We start from the raw sequence: 14,075 nt of genomic DNA on the forward strand, positions 1-14,075 counted from the left end.
GTATTGGAAGTATTTAGGGGGATCAATCAATGCCCCCCCACCCTGGTCCCCAAATCCACCATACTTGCATCCTTTGCATTACAAAGAGATGTTTACATCTCATGGACTTACTCAGAAAGTTTACTAGAGACAGGGCGTACTCTGCAACTAATGCCCTGAATTCTGAAGGTTTTGGTTTATTATAGAAGATGAGTTTCAAAAAGCTCTAGGGACAATTAAAAAAAAAACTAAAGATGACTTACTAAACTGTTTCATTCCATCATGAAAAAAAATGCAGCATATGTTAAGATAAATACCCGGATGGCTTATCTGGAAGCCTGTCAGGATATGCCCTTTGAAACAGTGAACTCCATATTCAAAAGCCTAAGTGGACTCAGAGCTGTGCTGTGATGCTGCCACGTGCCTGCCAGACACAGCACAGATGCCCAAGGTCATGTCCACACAGAAAACCCTCCTTCCAAAAGGGACAGGGTGAATTCGTAGACCAAGAAATTCACAGTAAGTGTCAAATTTTGCAAAAGGAAAGAACTGATTTTAAAAACTCTGCTTTTCAAAGGAAAATGATAGGTCACGCCTACTCGCTTTTACTTTTAAATGGTAAGTGATTTTTCTATCCCGACCACCCTGAAAACCACAGAGCTAGACTTGTGATTAAAATATACTCGAAACCACATTAGCAAATATGTGAAACCACATTAGCAAATATGTGAAGGGATTCCAATCCTTAGAAGCATCTTGTTCTCTTTAAAATAAAGAGAGGCAAGAAGCTGTGACTCACTCAGGGTTACAGTTTGGTTTGTGTCCAAGCTGACGGGGAATGCCAAACCCCATGACACAGCGCGGTCCGGTGTCCAACCTGAGACCTTTACATCCAGCTTCTGTCATAATTCACTTTACAGTGTGGCGCTCGGACAGTCCACGCACTGGAAATTATTAACAGATGACTCTCATCTCGGCTCTCCCAGAATGCCCAAGCCTGAAACAGCGGCGCCACACACTGCCCAGCCATTACTCACTTTTATCAGCTCGGAAATTTAATCTAGATGAGAATCGTTTTCATGTGAATAGGGCACTCCTTCCTTGGCTCAACAGTCAGTAAGGCTAAAGCAAATAAAGTAATATCTTTCTTCTTCGCTGACTACCAGTGGGTGTACAGCCCAGCCCAGCCCAGCAATTCTTGGTTCGGGGGAAGAGCTTTGCTTTAGATGAATTGTATCTACAGATATGAATTTGTGTTGACTGGTATAATACCAGCATCTGTGTAAACAAAGTGAATCCCCTCTGACTGTTAACACACATAAAGAGAATTCTGGAATATGCAAGCAGAGGCACCAGATGACTCTTCCAGTGCCCACAAATACAGGGGAGCTCAAGATCACGGATTCACATTATTATGTTTAAGGCTGGACCATCAGGAGGTGCTGCATGAGTCAACAGTCTTCAAAATTAAAAATGTATAAACAGAAATGTAGTAGCAAATATATGGTGCCTAATCATAGTTTTCTAATTTTTAAAAATATTTTATTTGTTTATTTGTAGAGAGAGGGGAAGGGAGGGAGAAAGAGAGGGAGAGAAACATCAGTGTGTCGTTGCTTCCCTGACTGGGACTCGAACTGGCAACCCTTTGTTTGCAGGCTGGTGCTGAATCTACTGAGTCACACCAGGGCCTAATCATAGTTTTTTAAAATCAAAGTAGAATTTAATCACAAGAATTATCAACAAGTATTTCTTTTAACCATGTACATACTACTTCTCTAAAATTATTTTATCTTGCCTTGTCTGGTGTGGCTCAGTGGATTGAGTGTCATCCTGCAAGTCATTAAGGTCACCAGTTCAAATCCTGTCAGGGCACATGCCTGGGTTGTGGGCCAGGTCCCTGGTTGGGGGCGTGGGAGAGGCACCTGATCAATGTTTCTCTTCCTTTCTCTCTCTCTTCCCCTCTCCCTACAAATAAATAAATACAATCTTTAAAATTACCTTGTCAAATTTCATACAAGAAAAAGAAAGTTAAAGGAATGGAAACTAAAGATTGTAAAAACACTTAAGATTTCATTAACAGTCATGACTAACATGTATATAATATATAGTACATATCAGGTGATATTCAAAGTGCTTCTCATAAGTGAACCCAAGTGTCTTCACTGCCTTCGAGGTGGGCACTGTTTAGCCCCTCGCACGCCGCACCAGGAGGACCACAGCCCGGAGAGGTCAGGGGACAACGTGCACAGTCACTCGGTGCAGCCGGGATGCCCCCCGGGGCCGCCATGCTCTCAGTTACCAGGCCACCCGCCCACCCGCCAACTCACTGAAGACAACACCTCTCACCAAAATACCGGCGTTACGTACAGATTTCCTTCTGAGTGTGAAACAGAGCATTAACAGGAAAATGCACACTGAGTTTGGTTCTGATGACAGCTACCTCCTGACTCGCATTCCAGTTTAGAATCTGAGACAGAGGCAGCGCCACACTATGACAGAGTAGCTCACGCTGTTGAGAACTGGAAGAACAGCTCTTCTATAAAATGTTTGCTTCCATGTAAGCAAGAGGAGTCAGGTTGGAGTCAATAAGGAGGAATAGAATGTAAAAATTATAGTTTTTGCTTTTGATTTGGGAAAAAATAGAAGGAGGAAGATATAGGGATACACATAAACCCTAGAGCAGGGGTGTCAAACTCATTTTCAGTGGGGGCCACATCAGCCTTGCAGTTGCCTTTGAAGGGCCCAGTGCAGAGCTCCTTGTTCCTCGTTAAGGAGGAGTTACATTGATATAGTCCTAAAATTACGGTTGGCCCTTTGAAGGCAAACTCAAGGCTGATGTGGCCCCAGACAAAAATGAGTTTGACTCCCCTGCCATAGAGCCTGGACAAATGATCCACAAAATAAAGTTTTAAGGAAAATACCCATATATTCTTAAATGCCAAAGGAATAAACTATATCTAAGAAATCTATCCTTTATATGCCCAATAAAGTAAACATGTATTACAACCATGTAATAAAAATAGTACTGGAGCAAAGTCCAATGCAAGTATTCATTATATAACTTAGAACCGCCCTTTAGTCTTATCTACAACCTCTTCCTTGTTTTTCTAAATATATACAGTATGCTATCTGCACCAGGGAAAGCCAACAGATATTTTACAGTAAGTTACGGATGTCTTCTTGCAGATCTTAAAGGTTATAAATATACCAATTCAGAACTGCAGTGACATAACTCACTTCCAACATGAGTAAGAAAGCATGACTGTCCACTGGGTAACTGTAGCTCTACTCAGTCTTTAAAAGCCCTCAGTGGTTAAGGAAGTGACTTATTTGTATTAAAAACCACAACTTACACACAATTAGCCAAACCAGAAAAGGACAAAGACAGTGGGGAGCTAGTGGATAACAGACTTGGGGTTCAATTTCATTTTTCACAGCCAATGAAGAGATTAATAAAGAAAACTTTTTTAAAAAGGGGGGGATGACTTAAACCACAAAGACACTAATTTAAGGCAATTTTCGTGAACCGGTACACAGCTAGAGAAAAAAGAAGCTGGCACTATTCTGCTGACGTAAACCATGTAGCAGGCAGCAGAGAACAAACATTTTCCAAACACAGCTGATGAGCAGGGCAAACACCTATACAGACTCCCTCAAAATCAATGTAAATGTTTTCTAAGACATTTTAAGGACTTTTTGGTTCTCTATTTTAAAAAAGTAGCAACATTATATACCAATAAGCCACGGGGGGGGGACACTAAGTGACCACCCTGAAAATATACATAAACAGTAACCCGACATGGGTTGAATTTGTCAGCTTTCAATTTCATGCCAACCTTCCATATTTTATAAAGCCACGGTTTTCAAGAAGGAAGAGCCAGCTTACCTTGACACGTTTTCTGGAATGTACTCTAGGACTGGATACCCATCACTTCTTCTTGAGGACAGGTCGCCGTGCGACTTCCACGACTCCACCAGTGCACTGACAGGAGGGAAGGAGCCCATGGGTTGGAAAGACTGGTCTCTCGCTGCTCGTGACAAAGATATTGTACCCTGAGCACCAATCCTGTAGTGAAAGGACTGTCCACCCGAATTCACACCAACAATGGCAGAGGAAGGGACGCTGGCCTCAGGAAAATAGCTCCCATCCTCCGGTTCTTGTTTAATCCCCATTGGGAAGCCGCTGCCGTCACAGTTACCATCAAAGCCAGGTACAGGTGGTCCTAAAATTCCTGATAGAGAATAGTAGTCTTTATCATCCATGAAGGAGAAATATGAGCTGTCCATCAGTGGAAATGGGTTTACTGTCGGAGTCCCTTTGAAAGAGGAGCCTGAACACGAATGCTTCGTTGATTCTTGTTTTATTGGTACTGAGAATGGTGAATCAGAATTTATTTTGCTGTTTCCTTTTAGACAAGAGCTGCTGAAAACTCCATCTGGCTCTGGTTTTATATACTGGACGATGTTAAGCTGGCCAGGGACACCGTTGGAGATGTCATTCTCTACTTCCTCAGTCTTGGGAAAGGGGACCTCGTGAGCACCTTTCTCATGTGTGTCTGGACTGGGAACCACGTCTCGGGCCGCAATGGATCCCCCGGGGGTGCCAGAAGCAGCGTAGCTGAAGGCGCTGTTTATGGGGCTACAGATGGATCCCACAGTGCTAGCAGTGGGGCTGGAAAGTGTGGATCTGTTATTCGTGTTGGAAGGGCTGGAAACGGAGCACCTTGAGTTGTTGATGTTGGCCGGGCTGGACACGGTAGATCGCAGAGTCACGTTAGGACTGGAGACTGGAGATTTTGCACTGCAGTGGCTTGGAGGGCTGGAAATTGGGGATTTCATGCTGCTTAATGGACTTGAGAGAGGGGAGCCCACATTGCTGGCATGTGCTGGGCTGTGTGACCTGGAACCTCGGTTCTCAATATTTGGGGAGCACGTCAAGGGAGTCCCCTGGGCGACAGGGCTGTGCACTGTGAAATTGCTGAAGCTGGCCGAGGTGGAGGACACAGAGCTAATTCCAGCAGGGCTGCACACTGAGGATGTCAGGTTCAGAGGGCTGCACACAGATGAGCTCTTCTCGTGACACACGATAGGGCTTTTAACGATGGTGCGCATGACCCCCCCATTTACAGAGCTCCCCGAGTCAGCCATAAATGACCTCAAGGGTCTGCTCATCCCCAGAGTGGAAGGACAATGGCCGTTTTCTTTGTAGAATTTTACCAGTTGTTCAACGTTTTGATAAATCTTCGCTGGGCTCAAGCTTCCTTGTTGGTGTTGCTGATCGTAGGTATAGTCGGCATCTCTCACGGAGTCCATGTATAAACCCATGGACTCAGCAACGGTTGCTGAAAGTTCCTTAGATTCCAGCTCGGTTTTAACATCAGATGTTGAAATCCCAGACCGATTATTATCTTGCTGAAGGCAAGGGAGTAGTTCATGTTTTTCTTTGCTGCTTCCTTGAGTACTGTTGTTTGGAATAGCACCGGAAACACAGCTTACATTGACAATCTCCATGTAGTTATGCTCATCGGTCCTCTCTGGAGGTCCCCGGGAAGAACGATCCACAGCCTGAGACACTTGGCCCCACCGTCTTTCCATATCTAGACCGTCGGGGACACTGTGGTAGCCTTTGGTCTCCATAGCTAGCAAATAAATTTATATTAAGAAGTTTAATTAGAGTCATTGTTAACAATATTACTCTAAAAGACATTCTAAAATTCCATTTACCAAGCCACCAATTTTCAACCACTGTGTCACAAGAATATTTAAAACAGGTAATACCTGACTGGTTGGTTAGTCAGGGGCACGGACCTCTTTGTCCTGAGACTGTCAAACTTAAAAAATGATAATAGCCAACACAATAGCCATCCAGTGTTAATGAATCAAAAGTATACCTATCTGGGGGGTCAGATGGGACCAAAATGTATTTTTGGTGTGCTGCAAACATTCAGTAATTAATGTATGTGCGCCACGAGATGAAAATGGTTGAAAACCGCTGTACTAAGCTCTAAGTACATATTTCGCTTATTATAAGCAAGACTTTTAGTTAAATTCAAGTTGTTACCAGTTTAGATGCCGACCCAAGAGAGCACTGACTCTGACTTGTCCAGCTGCCGGACTATAATAAGCAATCATGTAAAACTATAGTGCATCCAAACAAAAGAAATATTTCTATACTACAGCCTTTAGAGTTTGCAAAGTATATTTACAAATATCCACTTATGTAATATGCAGAGTAATCCCGGGTACCAACCAGAAGAAAACAAAAAAGAACTGAGGACTCAGTGAGGTAGGCAACTTGCCCAAGGTCAAAGAGATAGTAAGTGGCAAAGGCAGGTTTAAAACTTAATCTTTTCACCTGGGCTGGTATGACTCAGTAGACTGAGTGCCAGTCTGTGAACCAAAGGGTCGCCGGTTCAATTCCCAGTCGGGACTCATGCCTGGGTTGTGGGCAAGGTCCCCGGTTGGGGGCATGTAAGAGGCAACCACACATTGATGTTTCTCTCTCTTTATTTCTCCCTCCCTTCCCTTCTTCCCTTCTCTCTGAAAAAAAAAATCTTAAAAAAATAACTTAATCTTCTCAAAGCTTTTGGAATCTTTCAAGGTATAGAGAAGCTGCTTCCCAGATCTAAGGCATAGCTTTATTAAAAACAATGAGCAAATGTAATTAATATTACCATTACCCAATATAAAGTTATTGCGTGAATTACCACAGGGATGACAATTTAAGAATTTTTTTTAAAAAATAAGATTTTCTTAAGATGTAGTAGTGATCCAGACCACTTAATGCCAATTCTAAAAAGCAGAGATTTGCATTTCCTGATTATTAACATGGCCCACAGCACGAAGAGGCGACGTCAGGAGTGACAGGGCTCTCCTCCTCCACGGGCCGGCACTGGCGAGGGCTTTGACATGCGCCCTGCTCTAGTGTCACCTCTGCTACAAGACTCCCAGCAGACAAGACAATTTCATTCTCCACAGTAAATGGAGGAAGTTCGAGATGGGTCCCGACAATGTACATGGTCATTCATTCGATAAATATTTATCAAGTGTGGGCTACATCCTGGGCCTACAACCAGTCACTGAATCTACAGTGACAAGCAAAACAGGCATAGTCCCCATCCCGGGAGCCCACAGGACTGCTGTCCATATATAATAATCAGGTAAATTGGCTCTCTCTCTATTTCATGACAGAATAATTATAATAGGCTCTATTGATGAAATTCTGGCATTATATAATTCAATGCAATATTGTGAGCCTTTCACACACATTAACTCATTTAGCCTTATTAACAACCTTGAAAACTGATAAAAACTGTTACCCAAATGGTACAAGTGGGGAAACTGAGGCGCAGGTACACTGCTAAGTGGCAGAACTGGAGTTTGATCCCAGGTCTCCCTCCACACCAAGGACGTATCAACCTTGGCGCTACCTCTATTCGGGGGCCTGTCCCACGCGCCGTGAGATGTTTAGTGCATCCCCACCCACCCCCCACTAGATGCCAGTAGCAGTCCCTGGCCACAGTTGTGACATTCGAAAATGTCTCTGGACACTGCCAAACATTTTGGGGAGGGGGGTTCAAATAGCCCTCTACCCCACTGAGAACCACCACGGTAGAAAAAAACAACATTCTCAGTAAAAATTTTATTTGTACATTTTAATATCTCAGCCTCCTAAAATCATCACACATTTTTTTCAAATCCTTTGGTTGTATAAACAAGCTATGACCCAGATAAAGGTCCTGATCTTAAAGATGCTGTTTCTGCAGTTCTGTACAGAAATATTACTTCTGGCCTCTCATCCCTGCCCCCCCCCCCGCCCCTCTGTCCCCCTTCCTACCTTCCCCTCACTAAAGTGAGACTAGGAAGTCTTTCTGCTACAGAACTTGTACTAACACAGAAAAGAGGATAATGATTCTACCACATAAATTGGCAGTAACTACCACAAGGCCCCGCAATGAAATTTAACACCCAAATTGTTTGCATGTCGTAATTACCTCTAATTTCTGTGTATTCTTCACTAGAATTTAAGGTCTCAGAAGGCACTTAAATTTTAGCACTGCATCCCAAGCTGATAGCACAGTGCAAATTAAAATTTTAAACTGTTATAATATAATCAATACTCAATAATTTGTGACCACTGAAACCTACCAATGATGCAGTCTACTTTTACTTCAAGACCATTATCTTATAAATTCCTAATCAGAAATCAACCACAAACCACTGGAAAATAAATCACAGTGGCGGGGGTGGTTATCTGGTAACTCCAGCCAAAAAAAAATGTAATCTGGATAAAAGCCAAGTAAAAGTTGGGGGGCGGGGGGAACAACCACTATATAGGTAAACGGGACCAGAATGGCTACCACTAGCATTTTCTACTTTACTAAAAACCCATTTCATCACAGCCACAGGTTGAAAAACACCAATACATATTATGTGCTTCCAGCTTCTACCTAGGAATACCCTGTCCTCCCCATATCAAGCTTGAACAGATGTATATGGAAGGTGTGATGTTTTGGCTCCAAATTCATTAAACACCGCAAGTTACACGTCTATTTATGTTCCAAACTGAACACCTTTAGTGCATCACCCCTCTCCCTCCACCCTGTCTCTAAAGCCACATTCCCTGTGTTGGTAAAATGCCGCACCCTGTAAACAAATGCCTGGAAGTCACCCTTGCCTCCCCGAGATTAACCTCCGTGGGCTCATCCCTCTCCACATCCATACCTACAGACTCACTCTCTCTCCCCAGGTCCTAGGCAACAGACCTGTCTTCCCGGAGCCTGCAGGGCAATCCCCATGCAGACCCTGCTCCAAAAATCCATCCTTGGAATTCTCCTGTGGAAGGATGACCACTTGCTGTGCTCGTGAAGTTTCACAGTGTAAATCTGCGTGCTAAAACTCTTGGGCAGCTCCACAGAGCAGAAACCCCCTTCCTTTCAAATCCAGCAGTCCCTACATAATTGGGCCACTGCAGCCTTTTTTCACAGAACACCTACTGATATTCCAAGGGATGGTTTTCATCACTCTGCCCTAGAGCAGGATTCGTAGCTCAGATCTGTGAGGCTATATGAAGACTTGAAGAGAATCTATATGGGGGATGCAGGCAAGGATAATCTTAAAGCACTTGACAAGCCAGCACCCTACCAGCCAACATCATGCTGCTGACCACAACTTCTCAAGCCTTGTTTAGCTAGCCTTAAACTCCCTTAACAATAACATAATACAGCCTGCATTTCACAACATTATCGACAAGGTTATCGTTACAGGGTTTGCCACAGGTTTTGCTGATATCTAAATTAGCTTTGTTTAAGGTGTGCTTCTCATCTACCAAGCTGAGGCACTTCTCAAAAAAGAAAACAAAGATTGGCAACAGCCAACACAGAAGAATTCGGGGCATCTAGCATCTGCATGGCCAGGTGTTTTTAAAAACAGGGTTATTATTAAACTATTTTATGAATCTCCCTAGTATTTTTTCATTGAACTTCTCTGTAAGGAAATGGATCAGGTTAGAAATGTATTTTCCTATCCTGTCCGGGAAACCCAGGTTGTCCTTCTGGAACTGGAGTAATTAATGACCATGGCTTCAACACAATTTCAGTCCACTTGAATTTACTAGTGAATACTAAAAATATTACTTGGAGAATATGGTTCTCACAGAACTTACTATCCTGAGGGTGAAGGGAAAGTTCTTGCTCCTAACGTGTAAGACACTATACAAATCTAGCTTATAGAACATCAAACTTGTCTCCCGTACCATGGAGATTATAATAGAGACTTTCTTGGGACAAAGTCAAAAGTCCTTAGGATCCTCTAATTTTCATACAAATAGCCTCCCCACAAAACATAAAGAAAATTTCATGTAAGTTAAAAAAAACTACACACACACAAACACACATTGACGGAAGTTCTACTTTAAGCCATGCATATGTTCTTAAATACTATTTTTGCAAAGGCAAAATCTGACTTTGAGATTTTATGTTTTATACTTTGTGTTCAATTGTCCTTTTCCATAAGGAAGTAGTTTTTTAAAGGGATATTAACAAACACTCCTGCAAATTTGTATTTTATCTGAAAACACTTTCACTTTTAAATGCATAATTTTCTACAGTATTTCGCCATCCTATAGCATCCAGAAGACCAAAATCTCAAGAATTTCACAATGTTCACTGGTTGCACAGTTGTTTGTTCTATGTAACTATTTTTCCGTCATCCCCATTATGGAACCATTATTACCCTCCTTTCGTTTATAGATGAGGTAAATGATAGAAACCTGCCCAAGGTCACCTAAGAGAGTAGGAGAACCAGTTAGAACTGAGCACACCTGATTTCTATTCACTCACCTAATTCACGGAGCCACCTGATCTTTCCAAAAATCCCCAAACAAAACTATTTCTTTTTAAAGGAAAAAGCTCACCTTTAGATTATTTTTAAAAACTACCCTCCTCAACCATTTCCCTGATAGTGTGCCGTGAAGTGAAATGTAAAATTAAAAACTTCATAGCAGAACTTCATAGGTGGGGAATGCTGTTATCATTACTATGTAAATATCATCAATAACAGCACCTAGAGAAATGGCAATACGAACTAAAAGGCAATTTAGTGCATTTGAAATTCAGCAGGTTCCAAAACTTGTCTGCTAGCAAACAGAAGTTTCCCTAACTTTTATGCAATAACAGTGAAAGACGATGGTGCCATAAACCATTATGATTTAAACCTGGTGTTTAAAAATTCAACAGGAAAGCCATGCACCTGTATTCAGTAGAAGAGTACGGGTGCCACCAAAAGAAGCTTCATCCCTTCTCCCCTGCCGTTAGAATTCCAACTGATGCACAGAAAGCACGGTCTCTCTCAAGAGTTTCCCAAATGCCAAGGAACGGGAATATACGATTTCCAGAGCCCCTTTCGGGGCCGGCTCTATCAGGAGCTCTATCTCCTTCAATTGCCCTTAATAAGCTACACCTCCAGCTGAGATTTGAGTGCCTCTGCAAATGATAAAGAAATATTATTCAAACGTCCTTTAAAAATTGGACAAGGCAAACTACCCGAAATTCATCTTGTGGAAAAGAGAAGGGTGGTGGTAGACCTCCCACTGCCAAAAGCGGCTGAAAGCCGCTCGTTAGAGGGCATTTATCCAAAGTGGCCAAACTTTCCCAAAATAGTCCTCTGGCGGCCAAAGGGGGGAAAAAGTGGAAAACCAAAACAAAACAACAAGCTCACAGCACCATACTGCCTGTGCCTCCGAATTACGCAGCCACTTCTCCAGGCAAAGTGCACGCTCCCGCGCTGCGGCCGCACGCCCAGGCCGGCAAGCGGCGCCCCACTGCGCACCCCCACACACCTGCCAAGGCCGGGGTCCGTCTCCGTGTCTACCTGTTGCAGCACTCGCCAACGCAACGACACTCCTGCTGCGGAGCCCCCCTAAATCCAACCACATTCAGGCCAGCGAGTGCCGCTCCCCCTGCAACGGGAGAGCGCGAGGCAGCAACGCTCTTGCACCCAGGTGACTGCACCGGCTTCCTCCGAGCAGCCAGAAGTTGGCTCGCTTCTCCCCCGTCCAATGACACCCCGGGCGCGGAGGGGCGGGGAGGACCGGGCTGGGCTTGGGGTAGGGGCAGGGCCAGGGCGGGCGAAATCCGGAGGGAGAGAGGGAGAGGGGGCGGGCGAAAGCCCGAAGGGGGAGTGGGCCAGCGCCGGGGCCGGCCCTTTTAAAAGCGGGTCACATGTCCAGATAAAGTTCAGGTTGCTATCCCGCCCCGAGCCCTTGCTATTGGCCCAAGGGGAAGCAAGGCTCCACGCTGCATGGGCCTGCCTGGCTTCTCATTGGGCAATCGCGGCTGTCAGTCACCAGGAGGGCGACATGACTGATACAAAGTTGCTGCGACACAGCCTGGACTCGGCAGCTCCCTTAAAGCCGCAGCAGCGGTGGGCGTTCTGAGTGCTGGGCAGCGGCTACGACACTAGGCAGTAGGCACCCTCCGCACTCTGACCTCCACCCCCTACGCTCGGCCGTTCTCAGCTTGCTCGCACCTATCTGGCTCCCCTCCTGCCAACCCCAAGATATCTGGAAAGACATGCAAAGTGTGGTGACGCTGTAAAGTCGGTTTTTCCGAGAACCAGTCTAGGTGTCTTCCCCTCACGCTCTCCACCTGCGGCGCCAGGTGAAGGACAGCCCCGGCCCAGGCTCCACCCACAGCATCCGTGCGCAGGGAAGGACTCGCGTGGCTTCACCCGACCCCCGAGGTCCTCTCCACGCCCCTTTCCTGGGTCTCCCAAGTTACCTCTTAGAAGAGCAGCTTCAATGTCCGCTGCTAGCATGCAAAAGGATCACGTTCCCACTCGATTTGAGTTTCCTTGTTTTAATCATGCAGGAAAAGCGGGTGATTTCAGTGTAGGCGACCCCTTTCAAACACACCCTCACCCACTCACCCCCTCAACCCCCAACAACAACAAAAAAAAGTGCCAGGGTCAAGAACTGCTGCTCTCCTTGTAATTTTGTTGCTGTATTTACTACTTTAGTGTTGGATTTTTCCACTAGTTCAATTTGAAAGTAAACCTACCATCGAGGATATTCACCTCTTTGTAATGGGTGGGAGGGGTGCATGTACCTGGGAGAATCACACAGAAGGGGAGGAAGGGACCGAATTGTTTTTCTAAGGATCCAGCATCTGCAAGAAGAAATTTCCGTTTCCCTCCAACCGCCCCCCCCCCGATTCTCCTCCCGCCCACCCAAATGCTGGGCTTCTTAACTTGGACTTCTCAGGACTTTGAGGGTCCGCGTACTCTCAATTTTAGGCTCCCGGCTGGCCCGAAGTCAGCACCAGTGACGTACACACCTAAATCTGGTCCCCTGGCCCTCGGCGACCCGCAGCCCGGCGCCAGCAGCTGCGCAGCCTTCCGCCTCACCCTTGCCCCGCACCCGCGTAAGTCGTGGGGGAGGCGTTCACCCTGTGCCCAAAGGCCTCTCCCTCGTCTTACAGTTAATTAAGCTTTGGAATTTCCGACCCCGAAAACAAGAAGATTAAAACTTCCAGCCTTTCCAGGTAGGGAACTCCCTGGAAGCGGAGGCGACAGCGGCGGCGCAGGAGAGCTGGTCCGGACCCCGACTCAGGTGTTCAGCATTCCCCTGCGTGGAACGGCCCCCGGTGCCTCCGCAGCCGGGAGTCCCAGCCAAGTGTCCCAACTTTCCCGCGGGGCCCGCTGTCACGCGCGATCGCCAGGCCCGCCGAGCAGTCGGGCATCGATCGCACTGGGGTGGAGCGCGGGCGGCAGGCAGGAGCTAGCGAAGTCCGGGACCCAGCGCCCGGGCACGCGAGGAGGCGGCAGCTCAGCCTGCCCTGCCAAATTGATCATTATTAAAGGAATGGACGTGTCTGTTTTACTAAGTTTTTACCTCCCTTAGGGTGAGCCGGTCTTGCCCTGGGTCACAGCTTCTTGCAAAATCTAGGTTAGAACCGTGAAGGGACACCCGCCGCGATCCCTCGCCTTCCCGCCGCCCAGCACCCCTGCCCGGAGCGGCCCGGCGGGCATCGAGACTCCTGCCCGCAGCCCACCTCTGCGCTGACCCTGCCTTCACCTGGGCCGCCCCGGAGCTCCCCAGATCCCCTCCCATCGCTGTCAGTGCAGTGACTCGCTGCGCTCACCTTTTCTAGGACATGGTGGGGAGGCTGGGGCGCAGGGTGGCGGAGGGGGGTGCGCTAGACTCCCGCCGCCGCCACCGCCGCTGCCACCAGCAAGTCCAGTATTAGCAGATCGGCGGTAAGGATGGAGAGGATGGTAATCCCGGCGGTCGCCCTTCTGACGGTGGGTAGAGCAAGAGAGCAGTAGAGTTGTTACCCCGCAGGAGCAGGCGAGGCGCCGGAGCCAAATCGCGCAGAGGGGGTACGCGGGCTCCCGCTCGCCCCCAGAAGCAGCGGCTGGCCTTAGGCGGGCCCCTTGGGGAGGCTGCTGGTCTCCCGGGCGGTGACCGCGGCGGCCCTGGGAGCCGGGAAATTCCGCGGGGTGATCCCGCGTCGGCTGCCCCGCGGAGCGGCTCTCTGAGCCCCCTCTCCGGGCCTGGGGTGGCCAGTGACAGGTCGGACGTCGGAGAGAGAGAGGGA

At 46.7% G+C, this 14,075-nt stretch overlaps 1 protein-coding gene across 3 annotated transcripts in view; it reads right to left on the reverse strand.

Annotated features, from left to right (window-relative positions):
* NR3C2 (nuclear receptor subfamily 3 group C member 2) overlaps positions 1-14,075 on the reverse strand; it is a 300,548-nt gene extending 286,473 nt beyond the window's left edge. Inside the window, exons 1-2 of one of the 3 annotated variants that reach the window (XM_037162360.2) lie at positions 13,620-14,075; positions 3,866-5,618 (exon numbers count right to left, since the gene is read on the reverse strand). In XM_037162360.2, coding sequence (XP_037018255.2) covers positions 3,866-5,616 — 1,751 coding nt within the window. In that variant the 5' untranslated portion in view covers positions 5,617-5,618; positions 13,620-14,075. Of the gene's footprint in view, positions 1-3,865; positions 5,619-11,317; positions 11,608-13,619 lie in introns of those variants that run through there. The other 2 variants (XM_053658650.1, XM_053658651.1) reach the window with 2 other exon arrangements.

This window comes from Artibeus jamaicensis, unplaced genomic scaffold (assembly GCF_021234435.1).
Source record: "Artibeus jamaicensis isolate MK-2021 breed Jamaican fruit bat unplaced genomic scaffold, CSHL_Jam_final scaffold_537, whole genome shotgun sequence".
NCBI classification, from domain to species: domain Eukaryota; kingdom Metazoa; phylum Chordata; class Mammalia; order Chiroptera; family Phyllostomidae; genus Artibeus; species Artibeus jamaicensis.